The sequence below is a fragment of the Triplophysa rosa genome, linkage group LG23 (genome assembly GCF_024868665.1).
Source record: "Triplophysa rosa linkage group LG23, Trosa_1v2, whole genome shotgun sequence".
NCBI classification, from domain to species: Eukaryota; Metazoa; Chordata; class Actinopteri; order Cypriniformes; family Nemacheilidae; genus Triplophysa; species Triplophysa rosa.
In genome coordinates, this window is record NC_079912.1 from 13,577,840 (window position 1) to 13,599,764 (window position 21,925).

At 38.7% G+C, this 21,925-nt stretch overlaps 2 protein-coding genes across 2 annotated transcripts in view; one reads left to right on the forward strand and one right to left on the reverse strand.

Moving 5' to 3' along the window:
* The window catches only part of map3k22 (mitogen-activated protein kinase kinase kinase 22), a 54,262-nt gene extending 37,131 nt beyond the window's left edge, over positions 1 to 17,131 (reverse strand). The window contains exons 1-3 of the mRNA XM_057322663.1: positions 16,739 to 17,131; positions 4,360 to 4,443; positions 2,678 to 2,722 (exon numbers count right to left, since the gene is read on the reverse strand). Of these exons, the coding sequence (XP_057178646.1) occupies positions 2,678 to 2,722; positions 4,360 to 4,378 (64 nt within the window). The 5' untranslated portion in view covers positions 4,379 to 4,443; positions 16,739 to 17,131. The remainder of the gene's footprint in view (positions 1 to 2,677; positions 2,723 to 4,359; positions 4,444 to 16,738) is intronic.
* A 504-nt stretch (positions 17,132 to 17,635) lies between these two features.
* On the forward strand, positions 17,636 to 21,590 carry acaa1 (acetyl-CoA acyltransferase 1). Its single transcript, XM_057323300.1, has 12 exons — positions 17,636 to 17,895; positions 18,028 to 18,121; positions 18,856 to 18,913; positions 19,017 to 19,096; positions 19,201 to 19,243; positions 19,387 to 19,485; positions 19,586 to 19,666; positions 20,173 to 20,363; positions 20,437 to 20,616; positions 20,742 to 20,797; positions 20,915 to 21,060; positions 21,168 to 21,590. The coding sequence occupies exons 1-12, from the start codon at positions 17,743 to 17,745 to the stop codon at positions 21,241 to 21,243; spliced, it is 1,257 nt and encodes a 418-aa protein (XP_057179283.1). The 5' UTR covers positions 17,636 to 17,742; the 3' UTR covers positions 21,244 to 21,590.
* The last annotated feature ends 335 nt before the right edge of the window (positions 21,591 to 21,925 follow it).

Sequence of the window (21,925 nt, forward strand, 5' to 3'; positions counted from 1 at the left end):
TAATGCGTCTGACGCAACAATAAGTATATCACTTCTGAATCATGCTGATTTGAAGATGAGATAACACTACGGGTCTGGCAGATATCCTACTGACCAGTCGAGTGACAGTAGAGTTTCTTTATTATATTTCTCTTTGGCCGTTCAACTTGACATGATGAATGAAGATCATGTTAAGAAGATATGATAAGAAAATGACACTAGACAAATTATAAACAAAGTCTGTAGAAAGTCACTCAGTAAGTCAAACAAGGAAATTGGCTAACATTAAAGTGATAGTTCACCCAAAAATAAAAATTCTGTCATCATTTACTCACCCTCTTGTCATTTCAAACCTGTATGACTTTCTTCCGCAGAACACAAAAGAAGATATTTTGAAGAATGTTGTTAACTGGCCCCCATTTACTTGCATTGATTTTGTGCCCATACCATTGAATGGGGGTCAGTGCTGTTCGGTTACCAACTTTCTTCAAAATATCTTCTTTTGTGTTCTGCAGAAGAAAGAAAGTCATACAAGTTTGAAATAACAAGAGGATGAGTAAATGATGACAGAATTTTCATTTTTGGGTGAACTTTCACTTTAAATGTAATTAGTTTATGTAAATAGCAACATAATTACTTCAATCACAACATAAAAACATGACCTTAATCTTATTGTGCATGATACAGTTCATCAGTGCTCGAAACGTCACACGTTTTGTGAAAGTCTATTAAAACTTTTAATACTTTTGGAGCTTTGGTGTGCTGACTTTGTATACATTTTTATCACATGATTCATCAGGGCACGTTATAGCAAAGAAAAATATTGTTTTATACAGTTTTCTGTTTTCTCTCTCTCTCTTTCTGAAAGTCTCTCTCTCTTATCCCTCTCCATGTCTTTCTCCTCTCCAATTGCATTTGACTCATTCTCTCTGACAATTCTGTATTCTTATCTCCTTACTGTGCAGCTTCCTGTTTAATGTCTTTCTCCACTGTCTATTCTCCTTTATCACTATACCTCTCTCTCTGTCTCGCTCTGTTTTGTCAGCATGAGGCCCGCACAGGAACCACATTTCATTGCATTACAACAAGAACCAGAAGTGCCAACAGCCAATGACATCATACAATGCAAAGCCAGCTTCCCACAAATAGATATATACAGTACAGACCGGGGTGTATAAGGAACCGATACTGTTGATACAAATAAAGTCACCATTCCAGTCTTTCTGCAGTATCGGTAGTACAGAGTAACAACTCAGTCGATCAGTATGCAAGCACCGTCTGACTGTGTACGCACACACACACTCGAAATAATGCGGCTGCATGCATGAACAGTTGAATGCATTTCCTAGTTAACATGCTCATCTTGGTGGGTATTATAAAGTTGTTTCAATCTGTTTTTTTTAATCAATCACCACTATAAACTTCAAACTGTAAAACAGAAAATTCCCCCAACCTCACAATTTCTCATCAAGACTTGTCTCTAGCATAGATAAGCTGTCATGCAATGTTTCTTTATCTCTTTGTGTCACAATCGATCAAAAGTTCTATACGTGGAAGGGTTTCTCAGGACAGCTGCATTTGTGTGTTTGTGTGACTGTGTGTGCGTTGATGTGTCCCTGGCAGGGCGAGCTGAAGAGAATGAAAACGGGGATTTCCCCAGCACGGATGCACACATCACCAGTAAGGCATTCGCCAGGGGCGGACTGAGAAGCAAAAACGGCCCTGGAGTTTTCGGTTCTCCGCCGTTTTTGTCGACGGGGGGGGGGCAGGGGTGTTGGGTGGTGACGTGTCATTGCATTACATGTATACGTGTCCGTCGCGCTAATGCCTTCGCGTTGCGTGCATTTGCGTTACGTCCGACTGTCAGGCCTGAGCATCAATTACAGCCCCATACATTAACGGGCCATCGGGAAAATATGCGATACTACAAATGGCCGTTCTGGACTTCGACAGAATGTCCTACTGGTCAGTCCGCCCCTGGCATTCGCTGAGATTACATCCACTCGCGATGTCCTTTCATCACTGCTAACATACCCATGATTCCCTGCCAGGTCCTTGTTCTTTACACATACACTGAAACAAGCACAGACTGATCATATCCTCCTAATGTCATTGTTTTACCTTACAATCAAAAGAAAGAGTAAGAGGTAATGTGTAGAGAGGTTGATTAGAAATTACATTTATTATGACCATTATGAACTTTGTTAGATTATGACATCATTTCAATTACAAGTCAGCACTTCAATTTCATTACTACTGTATAATGTGTCCAGGTGTTCAACTTTTGAGTTTGTTCTTATTCTCAATGATTATTCTCATTACTGTAATGAAAATTTTATTTTATTTACACTGCATTTTTTCTAAGATATTTTTATTACACTGACAGATTAGCGGCTACAACTCTTGTTGTATAATATAATAATATCAATGTAATGCAAAAAGTCTTAATTTTTATTTTATTTTTATTGATTGAAAACCATATGGTTGTTGCCTTGTGCAAATACACTGGGTTTATGTTCAATCAGGACAATAATGCTGATGATGTAATCGTTTCAGTGGGCGTGTCTGTGTTTGCTTTGTGCTTTGGTAACTGTGCCACCAACACATCATTGTTGCCGCACATTTCACATCAAGACTAATGCCTCTTAGGAAGCTTTGGTATATAGCAATGAACCTAAAAGAGAAACAAATGACAAACCTTGTGAGTTCTTGTGCTGTCCGGGTCCATTTTGGAGACCGCCATCTGCACAAACAGACACACAGACAAGAGTTACAAATGACAAAAGCATGCTTAAATTAAACACACAATGACAATCAGACAAACAGTTTGTGTAGAATTGAAGTCACAAAGCTGTCTATTTATAGTGTGATTAACAAGAACAGTATCACATGTGAACATACCATTTGTCAATGTCTGACTCAATGTAAATCTGCTGTCTTGAGTATGTAAACAAACATACTAACATTCATATGACATTGTAATCCTGAATAACAAATAACGGATTATTAGGGATGGGCAATATGTTGAATATTCACTATATAGTTGCATTGATGGAATATAAAATTAAGCAACACTGTGAACATCACATTGATTTTAATGCGCTATTTAATTGCCTGTTAAGTATCTTAAAGACGGCATCATTACACTTATGACAATGAGAGTGTTATCAGATAGTCCACCCAAAATTGAAAATTCTATTTACTCAACCTCAAGTTTTTCCAAACCTGTATAAATCTCTTTGTTCTGTTGAACACAAAGAAAGATATTTGGAAGAATGTTAGCAACTGAGATTTCTGGGGCACCATTGACAACAATAGTAGAAAAAAAGTATTGTATAATTTGTTTTTCGTTCTGTTGAACACAAAAGAAAATATTTTGAAGAATTTAGAAAAACTAACAGTTCTGGGGCACCGCACCTTTGACAACCATTTTAATGGTAGTCAATGAAATCTCAGTTGCTAACATTTTTTCTGTTGAACACAAAGAAAGATATTTGGAAGAATGTTAGCAACTGAGATTTCATTGACTACCATTAAAATGTCAAATGGTCAAAGAATTTAGAAAAACAAACAGTTCTGGGGCACCTTTGACATGGTGCCCCAGAAATCTCAGTTGCTAACATTCTTCCAAATATCTTTCTTTGTGTTCAACCAAACAAATACATTTATACAAGTTCGGAACAACATGAGGGTGGGTAATTCATGACAGAATTTTCATTTTTGGGTGAACTATCTTTTAACATGCTTCGGAATCTGAACTTTAGCAGTAAAAGAGTGTGTTGCTTTATTTCTGTGAATTAGTTTAATTTGTTCATTTAAATGAATCATTTCAAAACGCTGGTTCAAAGATGAATTTGCATGATCACTACAAATAGTTTATTGAAGTCTTTGCCCAAAAGTATTAAAATGTTTTAACTGCAAGAAAAGAAAAGCAAATGTGTTTTCTCAGTTGTACTTTGTTAATGTGCTGTGCATTAATGGACTTCTGGAATGCCGTATAGTCAATTATGCGGAACTAACTGGCAAAATTCCCCTTTGATGATGTAAGGTTTAGCACAGGTCATTTCTTTTTCTGCCACAAAATACAGTTTAATATTTTACTGCAGTATCTTTTTAACATAGGTTAAAGTCTACAATTTCTATACATTGATGTTACATGTCTGTGAGAATTGTGGAGGTGTTTTTAACAACAGACCTGAAAAATAATCCTACTAAAACAAGCAAAGTTATTAATATGTTTAAACATGTTTCTCAAATAGTCTCTGTTTAGCAAGGCTCAAATGAACTGTTTACAGGAAGTGTGTATGAGGTGAATTTGTGAAAGTGAAGAGAATGTGTAAGACCAGGAGAGAGAGAGAGAGAAGAGAGAGGACAATTTACCCATGTTTACTGTCATCATCAGGACGTGACCCTAGTGAACTCGAGCTAAACGCTCGACTCCTTTCATCAGGGATAATCTTTACTCTGCAAACACATTAAAAACAGTGAATTAGATACTTAATTACATATACAGTATATATATAAAAAAGTAAATTCACAGAGTCTAGGAATTCGTTACATCATAGAAGAAATGTGGTTCTGTTGTTTCCACAATAAACTGAAAATTACAGTATGTTTTGTCATTGAAGCAAATTTACTATTTATTAAAAAAGATAAATAAAGATTTAATTCTTATGATATGACATGTAACATTTTCACTGTTCCATAACACAGGTCTCCTCAAACTGTAACGACCATCTGTAAATGACGCTAAATGCCAATATCAAATACAGCAGTCATATTCCATCAGTCTGTCAGAGTCTGTGTTCTGCAGAAGAGACACAAGCATTGTTGTCTTTGAAGATTGAAAGTGCCTCTCTGCCCTTGAGACATTGTTAAGCCACAGTGTACAGGATAAATCCGGGTGAAAGCTTAAGGTAGTGACCACGGAGCTCTTTAAAGATCGGAAAGCTTTTAATGTCGGGCAGAAAAACTGTCACCAGCAGGAAAGGGCTGATCTTGGAGGCTCTTTTTAATATTCTGACACATGAAAGGCGACAAGACAATGAGATCTACTTTTTCTTCATTTATAATTGTCAGCTTCATGCAACAATATCGGCGAGTGGCCTCAAGACTGCAGAAAAAAGTGACCAATTTTATTTTTCAGCAAAACGTGAAAGACTCCAGAACTTGAGGAAGGACTCAGTCTTATTACTTGACAGTGGGTCAAAGAACATGCATGCCATGTCATTTTGAACAAAAAAAGCTTTACAAATTGGAGCAATTCTCATATTTTCCCGGCTGGCCGTAAAAACTGAGCCAAACATTTTTGCAGTGCTGCAGAGAGGCTGTTTCTCTTCTGATGGCTCTTGTGGTGATTATATCAAATTACCTGGCTGGAAATGATGAGACTAGAGTCTTGAGATAAACAGCACTTTCTGCAGCTGATGGTAAGTGATGTCAAAATGGGGAATGGGGCTTGTGAGTGGTTGACATAAGCTATCGTCAAGTGTCATATTGTTTCCAATTGTAAACTTAAATTATATACTGTTAAAGCAGTACTATTTTAAATTACATAATTAGACTTGATGCTATTTTTATGCAAGTAATGTTTATATGCTCTCCTACTTGTAAGTCGCTTTGGATAAAAGCGTCTGCCAAATGAATGAATAAATGTAAATGTAAAGTAAGGTTAGAAATTTAAACACTCTCTTTAACCTTACACTGTAAAAAATAATGTGATCAATAATCATAGGAAACAAAATAACAAAAAGAAGTGCACATCCACACCCTAAAAGGGTTCAGCTGCAAGACAAAAACTTTAATATTAAAGTTGTTGAGCAGATTTCAGTGTGCGGACATTTTGCTTCTCCTACTATGAATAATCATAGGAACATATGTTTTTACAATAATTTTAGCAAATGCAATTTTTTTAGATATGTTACAGCAATTAACGTTTAAGGGCCAGAATTACTAAACAGGGCAAAATAGAATTTAAAAAAAAAACCGCAGATGTGGAAATTTCTGTGGGTGATTTGCTAACAAAGCAACTGATTTGCCTAAAAAATTTGTGATTTGCCTAAAAAACACAGGCACAATATCTCATTCCCATAATGACCAACGCAATCTACTAAACGTTGCGCAAATTAGCACAGGGTAGTGATGCTGATAATCTGCGAGTCGGGCGGGATAAAATAAATCAGGGCTCTAGACTAACATTTGAGAAAGGTGGCACTAGCCCTTAATTTGGTAGCACCAGAGTCGTTGGGTGAGGTAAGAAAAAAGAATCAGTAAAACTTAATCAAAATGTGTTTAATACATTAATAAATCAATTAGAAATGTAATAAATCAATTAGAAATTAATACAAATTATTGTTTATGATTAAATTATATTTATTGTATATCTAAACTCTCTTTAAACACTTTACCATATTTAAAGCACAACTTTCTTAAAGCTACTTTCTTCCTTTATTTGTTGTGAACAACTTGTATAAGAGAACACAATTCCTTTAATATCAGTGGGGGTTTTTGGGCCCATCCTTTGTTGTTTGATGAACATTATAAACTTTATTATGCTGCTGCCTCTTTAAGAGCTAGCGCGCTACACTGTAACACATGCCTTTTGTTTCCCAACTGTTTGTTCACGAAACGGACTGCCTTTACAAGGATTCTTGTTAATATGGGAATTTTGACGTAATTTTGTGTTTATATGTCCGTTTCAGAGAAAGAAGGCGTGAAAGATAACTCAGTTTAGCATTTTGTGCTCTACGCGCATGTCTCAAACAACCAGCGAGACCTGAAGGCTTTTAGTGATTATTCTTCATGAAAGCTGCATTGATACACGTTTGGCTTCTATCAATAGCAGCTTACAAATAAATAGTATTTAATGTGATGTATAACGTTTTGTATGCTTTGCAGTATTGTTAGAGAGCTTTATACCATAGTATAGTGCTTAAAGTTTAAACACATGTTTCTTGCATTAGCTTCACATGTATACAATACAGACAACACATTTCGTTATCTTTGCTGTTTTGTACCTTAGCCGGGGAAATTCTTGTATTCTGCATATTTATTTCAGTTGCAAGATTTAGCGCTACACTCGTCTGATCTGTTGGTCTTTCCGCTTCATCATAGCATTAAATGCGCCTCATACACCCCCGCATTAGGCTACGTCTTTGGGGGCGGGGGCACTGATAGATAAGAGAATAGTTAAAGGAGGGGAGACGAAAATGAGTGACTGAATGCGCCGCTTGCGCAATATAACATTTCTGCGCATTAAATATATAATAAGCAAAAATTATATATTGATCAGTTTGGCAGTCACACCGGTGTGACCATTAAGAAAAACTTGTCGCACTGGCAGGAAAAATAGTCGCAAAATGCGACCATTTAGTCGCAGTCTAGAGCCCTGTAAATCATTAATGATGAAAATATCAACACTATCGGGATGTGAAAATAAGAGTCTTTCAGATCCACAGATATAAACCAATCCCCCGGGTGAATTGGGGCCATAATCCGTTTGGCAATGAGCATTATGAATGGCCGTCTCATAAGCGAGCAATTCAAAACACGTAAATCTAGCGATAGTAGGTTTGGGAGCGTGTAGCGTGTGAGCGGGCCCATAACCTACAACATTTGCACCATGTCCAGCACCCTGATGAAAACAGAGGACTGGGGAGCACAGGATCGTCGGGGGTGGTCCGGTCGAGGCGAGACTTAACCCCTTTCTCCTTCTCGGGTTCCGCGCCTCAGGTATTTGGAGTCGGCACAGGGTCGAGTGACCTCTTACCCTGGGAGGACTGGCACGCCTAGCCGGACGGAGCGCTTCAGATTGGGCTCTGCTCTCGGCTGCTGCTGAGGCTGCGGCGGTGTGGGCGCGGCTTGGGATGTTGCTGTTGTGGCTGCGGTTTTGAACAGCCGGTATCAGCAGAAGAACCCGCCCTCTTCGGAAGGAAGAGGAGCATCACCTGCGACGACTTTTGTGCTTCAGTGAAGCGCTGGGTGAAGCCATCAACAGCGGAGCCAAATAAACCAGTCGGGGATACAGGAGAATCGAGGAGGGCCACCCGGTCGGCGTCTTTAATGTCCTTCAGATTTAACCACAAGTGGCGTTCCAACACCACCAGGATGGCCATGGCTCGTCCAACTGGTTGGGGGATGACTTTCGTGGCGCGAAGAGCCAGATCTGTTGAGCTACGCAGCTCGCAGAATAACACCGGGTCTGGCCCCGTCTCGTCCATATCGCGGTAAAGCTTCACTTTGAAGACTTGGAGCACCACCATCGCGTGGAGGGCAGAAGCAGCTTGGCCATTGGCGGCATAAGACATCGCCGCCAAGGCAGATGTCAGGAGGCACGGCTTGTACGGGTGGCTGGGTTTCGCTTTCCAGCCGCTGGCTGAAGACGGGCAGCTACGGACTCCTCCAGAGGTGGGAGCTTTGTATAGCCTTTATCATCAGTGCTGTCAACCGAGGAGAGCGTGTGGGTGACAGAGCTGTGGGCGTGGGTAGAGTGGTAGAGTGGGCTCTTGGTGAACCTCTGGGAAGAAGGGAGCGGATCTCTGGCGGGAAGGCTGCTGACAGCGCCCCAGTTGCAGGAACCACTCATCCAGGCGGCTGTGTTCTGGCTCGATAGGAAACGAGCTCGGAGTCAGAGCGAGGACGGGCGTCGCTGGATTCCTCCGCCGGCGGGGCAGCTACTTCGTCCGAAGCGGCCCAGTCGTCGCATGTTTAATTATAGAAAGTCACAAATACTCTTTTTATAGTTCAAAGAAGAAAAGACTAAAGCTGAAAGAGGTAATGGCTTCACAGTCATTCATTTAAGATGATGCACACAGTTACCAGTTATACTGGATTTTTGCTCGGTGGGAATCTAAACTCATACACACCCCCTCTTTCTGGCATATCTTAAAGAGTCTTTTTTGTCTCTATGCCTCATTCAAACAGCTTTTATTTTTCCCTCTTTGTTTCTAAAGCTTGCAGGACGGTGCCTGAGTTTCTGCAGAAACAGTCAGTGCAGAAAAATGTGCTGGGCTCCTGACAGCAACACAAAAGGGTTTGCTGTAAGTTTCCAGAGCGCAAGCCAAGGCGTATGCTCAGCGCACACAAGCAGGGCAGAGCAGCAAATGTCGTAAATGCCATCACAGCTAACAACACACAAATCTCACATGATCCCAAAACTCTGCGACAGCATGTTGCAAATGATACTTGGTAAAATACCTCTAACACTTAACAAACAACAAATGTGTCAGTCAATTTAAAACTTTATATAAAGTTAGAACCTGCATTAACTATATAATTAGGGATGCACCGATACCATTTTTTAAAGACCGAGTACGAGTACCGATATTTTTTCTGGTACTCGCCGATACCGATACCTATAACCTATGCCTGTATAATGTACAATAATGTTAATAAACCAGTATCTTACTGGTACATTTTCTTTTTTTCTTTTGTTTTTAGGTCTACTTAAATTTAAGTACTATTTTTTTAATCAAGTTCTATTTTTTATGATAAGTAGCACAATTTTACTAGCACATTTACTTCAGTTTACTAAAGTAAACAATATACTCTGTGGTCAAATTATAAAAAAATTAAGGGGGGTGGTGTGGTAAAATGTGAGTGTATTATAACTTGTTCAAGTCAAAGAGCGTTTAAGTTAACCGGATTTTTATTTTGACGGATCATCGCAAATGGTGTTTGTTTGTGTGTTCGTGTCCTCGTGCAGTGAAACGCTGGCGCTGAAAGCTCCACAAGCACAATGCGTTCAGTACACGCAACTGCACCACTCTTTCACACACGGTAACGCAAAACAAGCAGAATACATATTTAAACAGTATCTGAATATTTCGTTAACTGTTACGTTAGCTGTTCAGCGCTAATTTCTTGTTAGGAAATGCCTGGATTCCTCGATTCCGTCCGCGTTTTCTGCATGGCGGAAATCATAGGGCTCTATGTATGTCACGTGAGGTATCGGTCTTTGGTATCGGTGTGTCATTATGAGTACGAGTACATGAGCTTGGTATCGGGCTGATACGTGCATCCCTATATATAATGGTATATATACCATACTTTTAACATACTTCTATAGTTTGACATATTTCTGATTGATAAAGGATATTCATTAGAAAAAAAATACCAAAAAGAAACATTTTCAATTACTACAAACACACATCTGTATCTCTACTTATTAACATTTGCAAGTATTTACTGTCTCTTCCTTTGAATGTAAAAAAAGCATTGGGTGGAAAAAAACAAATCTGAGAGATATGTACGGTCACATTTCCAACTTGGCACCTTAAATCATTTTAAACAGGAACACAGGCGTACACATTGACCTTGCGGCTGCCACAAACACATTTCAGCGCTGAGGGACTGACGTGCTGCCAAAAAGCAGGTGGCTCTCCAACATGGCGGCGAGCATCTCGCTAAACCCCTCTGCCCTCCCCGCGTCTGGCATAAAGCGCCAGCACTCCAGCCCATCTGCTCGGTCACTCCACACAGTACCACGCACACTCCGCACAAACCTCCATTCAGGTCACGCACGCTTCACACCAATTCTCTTGATCAGACAGATGCGCCATCCAACTATTTTGCCCATAAAGCTAAAAAAATTCAATTGATTCAACAATGATCACAGATTTTTACGAATGATTGGAATTTGATTGAAGGAATACAGAAACTAACACTGTAACATTTGTTCAGTTCTGCTGCTTTATCATTACTGATTCTGGGAACTATTCAGGTCATCTGACATTCACTGCTACAGTACCTAAGGGGGGGGCTTTTGGCAGGAACTTAAGCCAGGCTTCATGATCCATTCTCTCCAGTTTATTACATCACCTCTCCAAATGAAGTCGAGTCAAGGTGAGCTGCATTTCACGGTTTTTCCTCACTGTGAATTCTGAGGACGGCTCACCAGCTGTAGCTTCTAATGACGCATGGAAAAGCTTTCCACATTTCATAACATTTAGCTGAAAACTTGCTGATTGTAATTGAGAACATAAGATGAACGTGAACTGCATCTACAGTATATCACCGGGGTTAGGAATAGCATATATTTTGTGGCCTTCGTAATAGTGTCATAATCGTGTCAGGTGAAAGAACAATAAACGCAAATTTACCATGTCGATGAAGCAGAACTGGTCTGTATAATTTTGTATGGTGTTTCGTATGGGACTGTAAAATTTTGACAGCTTTCAATGATTTGTGTAACTACAGGTCATACATTGTTGCCAAGCAGCATCATTATTTGGCACAGTTTTCAAATAATGTGTTGTGACATGTGCGATTATACTGTTTTATATCTTTTGTAATGGTGCCGAACATGACTATCCAATCAGAACGATGTATTACTGTTTTGATTCTTTACGTGAAATATAACGTGAAGCAGCTGTTTTTGCACTGTTGTCCGTGTAGTCATTAAAATGTTCCCAAAATAAGGCCCAAAAAATAATCAAATGAGATGAAGGAAAGGATTTAATTTACCACATTTTTTGTTAAAATAAAAAAATCATTCTCCTAAGAGCAGAATTCCTGACAATATTAGGGGTCAAAACAAGAACAAAAAGGTTCTATCGAGTAGAAATGCCCTCTAAAAACAAATCAAAGTTCAAAGCAAACTGTGTGGACAACCAAGGAAGGAAATGGGGACTCAGTCATAATGCAGTTCATTGGTAATTGTTTTATTTAACATAAGCATTATGATCTGTTCTCTTTTCTTACCAAGTCCACATGCTTGATTTAAATAATAAAAGCTGTTTTTCTCATTTATTTATTGCTGTGTGATTCTGGTAAGTAGGGATGCACCGAGAGAGAGAGAGAGAGAGAGAGAGAGAGAGAGAGGAGAGAGTGTTTCAAGTGTTTCTTTTTTATTCGGCTTCGGCCAAGAATTTTCATTTTGGTGCATCCCTACTTGAAAGAATCACAGTTTAGCACTGTTGTCTCTAGGATGAATAAACAGGTCAACTCTCACCGGTTAGGACAACCCTCTCCTTTTGTTAGCAACTAGGTGACTCATGGGTTGTGACGGCGCCTCTTCGGGGAAATGACACAACATCTGCTTCGCTACAGCCAATTCCTCCTTGGGACTGCCAAGGAGAGCCGTGCTTAATGCCAAGCCAATCTTGCACCCGGAGCTCCTAATCTACTTTTCAGCATGTTTTTTTTTTTCACGAGTGAGGTGCACCCACTTTCCTGCACACACACACGTCATTGTTGTACACACACACACCGACAAGCACACTCCCTTAGCAGACAATCAATTTTCAGCCGTATAGTTTCTTTGCCAATATACACACCTTGATTGGCAACTATCTTCACAGGGCACAAAAAGGCAGATTAAGGTAAAACAGTTCAAAGCAGAAGAATTTAATGTGGAGATTTATCCGAAGCATGGATACATACAGAACATAATATACACATACATACAGTAGAAAAAGTACTTTGGTTGACAACTATTTGAAACATGTATTTCCTGACATTATTTTTACAAACTTAATTGATGTGTAAATGCATTTATGCCACGTCTGAGCAACAGTAAACAGTCTGGTAAATATTTATCTTAATGCCACCTTAGATTCTGTGCCACCGTTGCAGTGTAAAGGCACAGCAAGCTCAGCTCAAAATAAAACATCTTGATGGAACTGTTGTCTTAAAGCTATCAATGATTGTTTTCCCAGAATGTGTTTTGTTTTTGAAAGACAGAAAACAAGCACCATCTGCACTGCACAGTAAAATGATGTTTTCATTGTATACCACGATTCGCTCACGAGCCCACACACATATACAATTTATTTGTTTTTCTGCTCATTTATGTAAATATAAAGGATAGCAGATGTCTCCAGGGCAGCCAGAAATCATTACAACAGCAGAAATCTGTTTTGAACGTCAGTGGAATTTCAATTATTACCCTTGACACTGTCAGCAGTTAAACCACTTAACGTTTTCTCACTGGTCATGACAGGTTAAAAGAGATTCTGAGACATGTATCACTCTCGACTGACTTCTTTTTCAAGTAGTTTCTCGAGTTACATCAATAACAATTGAACATGCCAAAGAGAACATCCAGGTGACACATATGAAACAATAATTGATGTTAGATTAGACCGCTCTTGTAACACCTGACATGCTGGTGATGATTGCAGACATCTCTTACCGGCAATTCAACTTTGATACATCAAGTGAAAAACACAAAATGCTTAAACCGATAGAGCATCTTGATTAGGAATCGAAAATTAATTCTAATCCTGGAATCGAATACGGATACATGATATTAAATTAACGTTTCAATTCCTCTTATCAATTCCTGTATGCACATTTTCAGAAATGTGCAAGTGTTAACTTGTGATCTGCTGATCTCTCAATAAAAGCCCATATGAAAATATTTTACTAACCATTTTTACTATATTTATAAAAACATGGATGCTATTGTGTATATACAGTATACACAAAACATTGCTCATAATAAATAAATAAATAAAAACTTTTAAGGCAAACTTTTGTGCAGAAACTTGGAATCGCTAAGAATCGGAATCGATAAAATACAAAAGATACCCAACCTTAATCTTTAATCATATCAGAACCACAATACACTCTAAAAAAATGTAATATAGCACCATAGCTTGGTGCTTCAGTGGTTCTTCAGAGGTTCTTTAGGGTGACCGAGGTGCTATATAGCACAGTATCCGTACAAAGAACCTGTTAAGCCCCTGTATGGTTCTACAGTGGTTCTATATAGCTCTTCAGTCATCCCCAAAAAAAACGCTGAAGACTGAAGCACCAAAATATGGTGCTATATAGCACTAAAAGTGGTTCCCCAATATGATTACGAGCCAAGAACCACTTTTAGTGCTATATAGCACTTTTTTTTAGAGTGTAGTTAGTGTCAATAAATTGTATTCACAGAACAATTCAGCCTATCAACTACACTTTAATTTCCTTCACTTTTATATTAATCAATAATATCCATAAACATTGTAATGATAATCTATGAATCCTTCTATAATGTGCAAAAATCTAGTGCCAGTAAATACTCTCAAAACAATTCAGATTATTAATTATGCTTGATTTTCTTCACTTTTATAATAATCAATAATATCCATAATCATCAACGCTGCAATGATAATCTATGAATCCTTGTTTCTTTATTTGTTTATCCTACATTGACAGAAAATTGTTCTTGCTAGCATAGCCACTGTTAACACTTTTCCTAATAGGGACAATACACCTGCACTTCATTTTGTCAGATGCAGAACACCAAATTAAAGGTATTACTTTTCACTCAATAAAACATAAAAGAACCAAAGTACTCCTTGGGGTTAACCGGATAACAACCCTTCGATTGTAACGTCTGTTATCATTTTCCAAGAAAACTATTTCTACTTAACACACGACTAGACGGTACAGTATCTTTGGCAAAGACTCTACAGATAATGGACCAGTTCTTCCATTCTGAACTGGAAAATCCTGACCCAAATTTAGACACTTTGATGTCTTACACTAAAAAAAGATTTTCCTTTTTTATCAAAATGTAACTTTAAGTAAAAGCACCACCCCTGTTCATTCCACACACTTAGAAACGGAAAAGGGGGCCCTTGGCTCTTTGGTGTGTGCGTGTCTAATCTCACAAGAAAGTGATAAAACCAATGTGATTTCCTCTGTGTCCGAGACGGTTGGCCAACGCTGAGATTAGGCCAAAAGTTAATGACCCATCATGAAGATCTGTAGCGGACTAGAAAACACTTTGACTTAAAGCCACGAAAGAGGCATTCTCTAAGGGGAAGGGATAAAATACCACAATTTCCTGACATCAGAAACGGTTATTAATCAAAATATTCCTTAAGGGGTTCCCAAAAAAATGGGTCAGTGTGAATGAAGTCTTTAACACAAGAAATCACATGTTTACCTGGACAAATCTTTTATTCCACAATCCACATGTAGAGCACTGAGGACATTGTGTGTATTGGCAGGTGAACAAATATTCTGAATACTTAAAACATTTCAATATCCCGTCAGATGCTCCTACCCACATTACAGATAAACACCGACCTATGAGAATTTGGTCATGTATGGCAGGCAGGCCTGTCAAGATGATAAACTTTAAGGTTAGATGACTCTGAACACTTCCAATCCATAATCAATTTTTTTATTGTATGCCAACAAAACTCAACAAAAAGGCTGTTAGTCTGGTGTTTAACAGAGATTTGGGCCAGTTGACGTAACTGTTATTTGCCCAAACAGGCACTGCATTTTAGTGTTCACACTTTACCTTGAGACCAAAACATTTGATTATTTGGGGATTAAAGTGTATTGTTAGAAATGTTACCACTGATTGACACTAAATTGTCACCTTAACACTTTGTTTAACTTTAGGTTAGGTTAGGAATAGGATAAACATTATAAACCAACCAAAGAAATCGGTTTATTTTCCTGCTGAATTTTGTTTATAAATTTATTGAGATTGACATTACAGCTTTGTAGTTCTTTCTTAGTGCACATTTAAAACATAGTAAAGGATCTTATCATTTAATAACAAAAATTGAACTTGAAGTTACATTGCTAAAAATCAACCTAATGATTTCTGGGGTCATGCCAGTGTGTAAATGTTGACAGGGCATAATTTAAATAAATCAGAACTACTGGCACAAGGACAACCAGGCCACCATAACAAATTCTTACTTTTAAGCCACAGCTAGCATTCATCTCCGACTTTGTTATCAGCATGCTGAGATGTTTTAATGATAACACGTTACAGCTGGAGTGTTCATTCATACTGATGCTTTGACATTATTCTTGCTTGGGCTGTGAACTCCAAACACACTTCAGCTCAGAGAATGACATCAAAAACCCTGAACTCCATATAGTTGATACAGTGATATTCTCATACACAGTAATTCTACTTGACTCTAAGGTGAGTCTATTCATTTAGACTTCTGATTTAATTTGATTTAACTTCAACCCAGCATTCACTGAAATAGAGGTACAAAGTTCGCTTAGATTCCTTTCTCTGACCCTGCCGAAACATTCTTTGAACTGGGCTTGGCTGGAGACAGACCTGCACACACTGACGCTAGATACTTACTGAACAAGGCTCGCTATACTTGACAATGGCAGAGGGGAAAAGTCCGGGGGCAACATTTCTAACTGGATGTAGACTGATCATACAGAAAATAAAGAATGCATTGGATGACTAGAAAACCACAGTATACAATCTTTTATGGCTATATCACATGCAATTGTTACATTTTAAAACAGTATCTGCGAGACTAAATCCTATCATGACACAAATTTAAAAACAAAACACCTCTGAAAATCCCTAACATCTCTTAATCCCTTGTTGTTTCAAACCTTTTTCACGAATCAAGATGGTTGACGCTCATTTTCTATATAATGAAAGTGAACAGGCACTGAATCTGTCACTTTCCAACATTGTCCATAACATCTTTTCTATTGCATTACAAGCCCCACTGGTCTGTAACAACATATGTACAATATACATTCTAGACGTTATCACAAACATATTACATGTACTGTCCTCAGTAACCTCCACTTAACACAAGTATTGATTACTTATACCAGAATATTAGCCATTAAATATGTTAGAGTTATCCAAGTCGACAAAAAGATGGTAACGACTGAAACTCAGTATGTTTGGCGGTGACCTGGGTCCCTTTGGAGTGTGACGTTAAATATATACAACAACAGAATTTGTATTTTACATGTTATGGCAAATGTTTGCATATTACAAAGTGTGTACAGTCTTTGTTATGCTATAATAACTCACCTTACGTGCTTATCTTCATGTTTGAGCTTGCACTTTAAGGAAAAAGAATGTGTGATTCAAAGCAATGAGTTCACTGGGTTAAAAAGCAGGGAAGACGAAAAATCCGTGAAGTGCGATCTTGCTCGAGACATACAGTAATAACAGTAATATATCCGGAAGCCGCGGGGACTTGAATACAGTTGTCACGCACGAATTGGGGGAACCGCACAAATCCACCTTTCGAGACGATTTTGCCGGAGTCGCGGATGATGGTAACGTTAATCCAGGTGAATAAAGCTACGCGTGCTTGGGAAAACTGCAAATCTTGTCGACAGCGCGCCGTCAAACGAAGAAAGTTTCCCTCCGAAAACACTGACTGTCGGCGAGTTTTTCCACAGAGGAGCGAGCGAGCGAGCGAGGTCACCAATTGCGCGAGCCTCAGGAAGCGATGACGCGCGTGCTGAAAAGAGAGTTGCACTCTGCGCGATTCTGGCGCCCTCGGCTGACTGTTATGCACAAGTGGCGACAAACAAGTTTATTATTATATTTGCCAGTTATTAATACACTTGAAGGTGTCTTTCATTGACTGACTAAAAAACGTTTATATCGTTTTAGAATATAACCCATTTTTTCATGACATTCAGATACTAGGCTGTAGTTGTGGGTTTGACATGTGTGGGTTTGACATGTTTAATTCTACCTCACAATTATAAAATAGTATGTGCAAGGATGTAAATTACAAAAGGAGGATTTCACATGATATTATTAAGAAAGCCGACAACATCTTTTCTTGTATTCTATGACTCGAGTCAGAATCAGGATGAACGTGTACTTTGAATGAAAATATGCGTACTTCATCTCCCACAAATCCCTACCGTGACGTCAGAACGTTCTATCCAATGAGATCTGGTTGCTCACAGAAGCAAGGTCCACCAGGAAGCATCATCAGTAATGTAGAGCATAGTTCAAATTTCTGGTCCAGTTATCCGTCTATTTATATCAACAACACGTCTTCAACTTTAAGAATGCACAGAGTACAGATTTTATCTGGACATCTGTCGTCAAATAGACGTGTGGCTATGAGACAGTGCAGCGCATCAGCTGCTGATCCAAATGATATCGTTGTAGTTCATGGGTTACGAACGGCGATCGGCCGGGCGAAAAGAGGCTCGTTTAAGGTGAGATATCGACCATAAATAATGCATGACTGTAGTCGTGGCTTGGTACATTTATAACAGCAGGCTGATCTCTTATGACAGTTTTTAATTATGCAATGCAACATAAGTTTACCAGTCATGTCTCTGTGTCAGGACACTACCCCAGATGAGCTTCTCAGTGCTGTAATGAGTAAAGTCCTCAGGGATGTTGGACTGCCACCTGCTTCACTGGGGGATGTATGTGTTGGTGAGTCAATTATGACAACAATCTGACCAACGCGTAAGATTTTTTTTAATTGTAATGGTTACAACTTGATCCTACTAATGGAACCCAACATATTACCAGTAGAGACCCACAGAGACCCTTATGGTTGACATTAAAACCACTATAATACCCATTATTTGGACGCGGTTACCACTAAATCATGCTGAAATCGAGCTGGCTGCGATTATGCAAGGCATCGATTATTTTATTTATGCGTTGCTTGTCCGTGAAACACGTCTCTGGGATCAGTAGGAAATGCTGCTCGATCTAAAAGCAGTGCGAGTTTGAATCGCTTATAACATGCATTTAAAAAAGCAACACCCGTCAAACATGATCATTATAAATATACTTTATTATCATGAAAATACCTGAGGAGGCTTGAGGAACAGTGATAAAAACATGTCCTTAGGCATTTCCTAGAACTAAGTGTGTAATGGTCTTCTTCTGCAGTGCGTATTTTTAGTTTCCGCACGAGAGCGCCCTCTGGCTTTCGGATGCAGCAACATTTTACCGTACTTCACTCACAAGTTGTGCATAAATCACGTGATATATATTTTCGGTTAATCGCGCACATCCCTAATTCCATTACAGTTTCTGCGATTGTTTCTATTTTAGCAGGATGAATAAAATAAAATAAAACAAACCAGTTTGAATGATGTGTATTCAGTTCAACATAAGAGGTTTACGTTGCAAAAGTTTTATTGACGTTTGTGCAGGTAATGTTCTTCAACCTGGGGCTGGTGCACTTATGGCTCGTGTCGCCCACTTTCTCAGGTGAGATTGTGATTTTATATACTTTTTTATATATAAAAAGACATTCATATTCGTATTCATATGCACTGATTGTAAGTTACAAAACTTTCAATTCAATTTTCAGTGGTTTTCCCGAGTCTGTACCAGTCTACACGGTGAACAGGCAGTGTTCCTCTGGACTACAGGCACTTTTTAATGTCGCAGGTAAGAATTACATTTTTAAACTGTAAAATGATTCTTATCAATTTTTTGGATGCAGCACAAAGAAATGCATTACAATTCGAACAGGGCCTTTTATGTTTTTCAAGGTGGAATCAGAAATGGTGCATATGACGTGGGTCTTGCCTGTGGGTTAGTATGCCACATTTATACAGATCCTTTCTTGTGGTTTTCAGTCTTTGCTAGTAAACAACGACTTGTTTATTATGGTTTCCTAATAGAATCTAAAAAAAGTGTTGTACTTGTCTGAAACTCATCTTCTCTCTGCATGGCAGTGTGGAGAGCATGTCACTTCAATCAGTGGGAAACCCAGGGAACATTAGCCCTCGACTGATGGACAATGAGAAGGCCAGAGACTGTATAATCCCCATGGGGTATGGACAATGCTAATCTTTAATAACCAATACTGTAGTAAAACTTCTTACGACATGAAATCGTGCATTTTTTTGTCTGTTGTCTATGTGTGTGCTTCAGAATAACATCAGAGAACATTGCCGAGAGATTTGGTATCAACAGAGAAAAACAGGACAGCTTTTCCGTCAGTTCCCAACAAAAGTAGGCACATATGTATCTTGTACATATCTTGTTTATACATGCACTTAAAGGAACAGTTTAACCAAAAATGAAAATTCTGTCTTCATTTACTGACCCTCGAGTTGTTCCAAATCTACGTAAATGTCTTTAAAAGATATTTGGAAGAATGCTTGTTACCAAACAGTTCTTGGCCACCATTGACTACTATAGAAGGGAAAATTGCGTTATACATTTCTTTGTTCTGTTGAACACAAAAGAAGATATTTTGAAGAATGCAGGAAAGCAAACCGTTCTGGGCACTTTTGACTACCATTGTCATTTTTCCTACTGTGGTAGTCAATGGTGGCCAAGAACTGTTTGCTTACAAGCATTCTTCCAAATATCTTAATCCGTGTTCATCAGAACAAAGAAATTTATACAGATTTGGAACAACGCAAGGGTGAGTAAACGATGACAGAATTTTCATTTTTGGGTGAACTGTCCCGAGCGTTTACTCTTGACCAAATACGACTTCTTTATAACTCTAGGGCAGCCATGGCCCAGAAACAGGGCATATTTGATCAAGAGATTACACCGGTCACAACTAAAATTGTGGATGAAAGTGGCACTGAGCGCACCATTACTGTCACAAAGGATGATGGGATCCGGCCTGGCACTACGCTAGAAGGCCTTGCCAAACTGCGTCCAGCATTCAAGGAAAACGGCAGCACTACAGCTGGTAAGAATTGAAATCTGTGATCTCTTCATACAGTAGGACTTTGAATAACTCAATTATTTGTTTCTTACTATAGGTAATGCCAGTCAGGTGAGCGATGGCGCTGCAGCAGTGCTAATAGGACGGAGATCTACGGTGGAGAAACTGGGACTGCCTGTTCTTGGGGTGCTGAGGGCAAGCGCTGTGGTGGGGGTGCCACCGGACATAATGGGCATTGGACCAGCCTATGCTATCCCGGAAGCCCTTAACCAAGCAGGTGAGAGTACACTTGCTTCTACACGACTTTCATATCCATTTATATTCAAATAATAAAAATGTTCTGAAATAGATTTTCCACCCTAAGCTTGTAAATGAACCGTGTTATTGCATTTACTTCTACAGGGCTGACTGTTGATGATATTGACGTGTTTGAGATCAATGAAGCCTTTGCTAGTCAGGTGAGAGATTCAGTTTTCTCGCCCTTTTATTCATAACATCAAATACTTCTCGCAAGACTGCACTTTCAAAGTCTGCTGTGTAAACCACTTGAAATTGATACAATGTTTCTGCTCTAGGCTGTGTATTGTGTGGAAAAGCTTGGCATCCCTATGGAGAAAGTGAATCCTAATGGAGGGGCTATTGCATTCGGTCATCCTCTGGGCTGCACTGGTGCTCGACAGGTCGTGACCCTGCTGAATGAACTCAAGCGCAGACGCAAAAGGTGAACGGATATCAGTTTCTCTGGGGTGCATTTGACACAGAGCTATTACTGTAAAACAACAATGGTGCAATAAAAAAGATTGTGATCCTTTTTGTTTTTTGTTGCAGAGGGTATGGTGTGGTGTCCATGTGCATTGGGACTGGAATGGGAGCTGCTGCAGTTTTTGAATACCCTGGGCAGTGATTAAAGCCTCAAAAAGATCTTAAAAGATGCAAATCACGCAAGGCAAAGAAACGAAGAGTCACAAATTATTTTTTTAATCAAGCTGCTAAACACTACCTGTAGCACACAAACAGACAGAGCAGTATTGTGCATCACTGGGTAATGCCTTACTACTGCAGATGTTGATAATAACATTGCAAATCTGTTTAAAGTGCCTTGTGTTTTAACTGTAATGATAACAGATGATGGAAATCGACTGTATTTGCGTGAGAGCAAAAATACCATAGTAGTATCTGTATTAAGGCATATTTCATTTGTGTCCTTTGATTTATGACACATTAAATAAATCTGAATATTAACGCTTAATATTAAAATGTCTTTAATATGAATATTGGTTTGAAAATATTTTAATAACCAGATTACATTTACACAGTGTAATTTACTAAGATTTGTAATGCATTTCAACCAGTTATACATTATAATACAAATTCTTTGTTATGAATGAACTTTGCGTTCCAAAGGTTAAAATCAATGTTTAGCTGCAACATTTGATCTTTGCTTCGCACACATCCACTGTGGATCATTTGAAGTCTTGTGGTTTAAATGGTTGAATAAAAAACAGAGCTAGAGTTCACAAAAAGCATCTTTATCAAATTAAATTATTGAAAGTTATGGTGTATAAAGTATCAGGTCATTGGTCTTA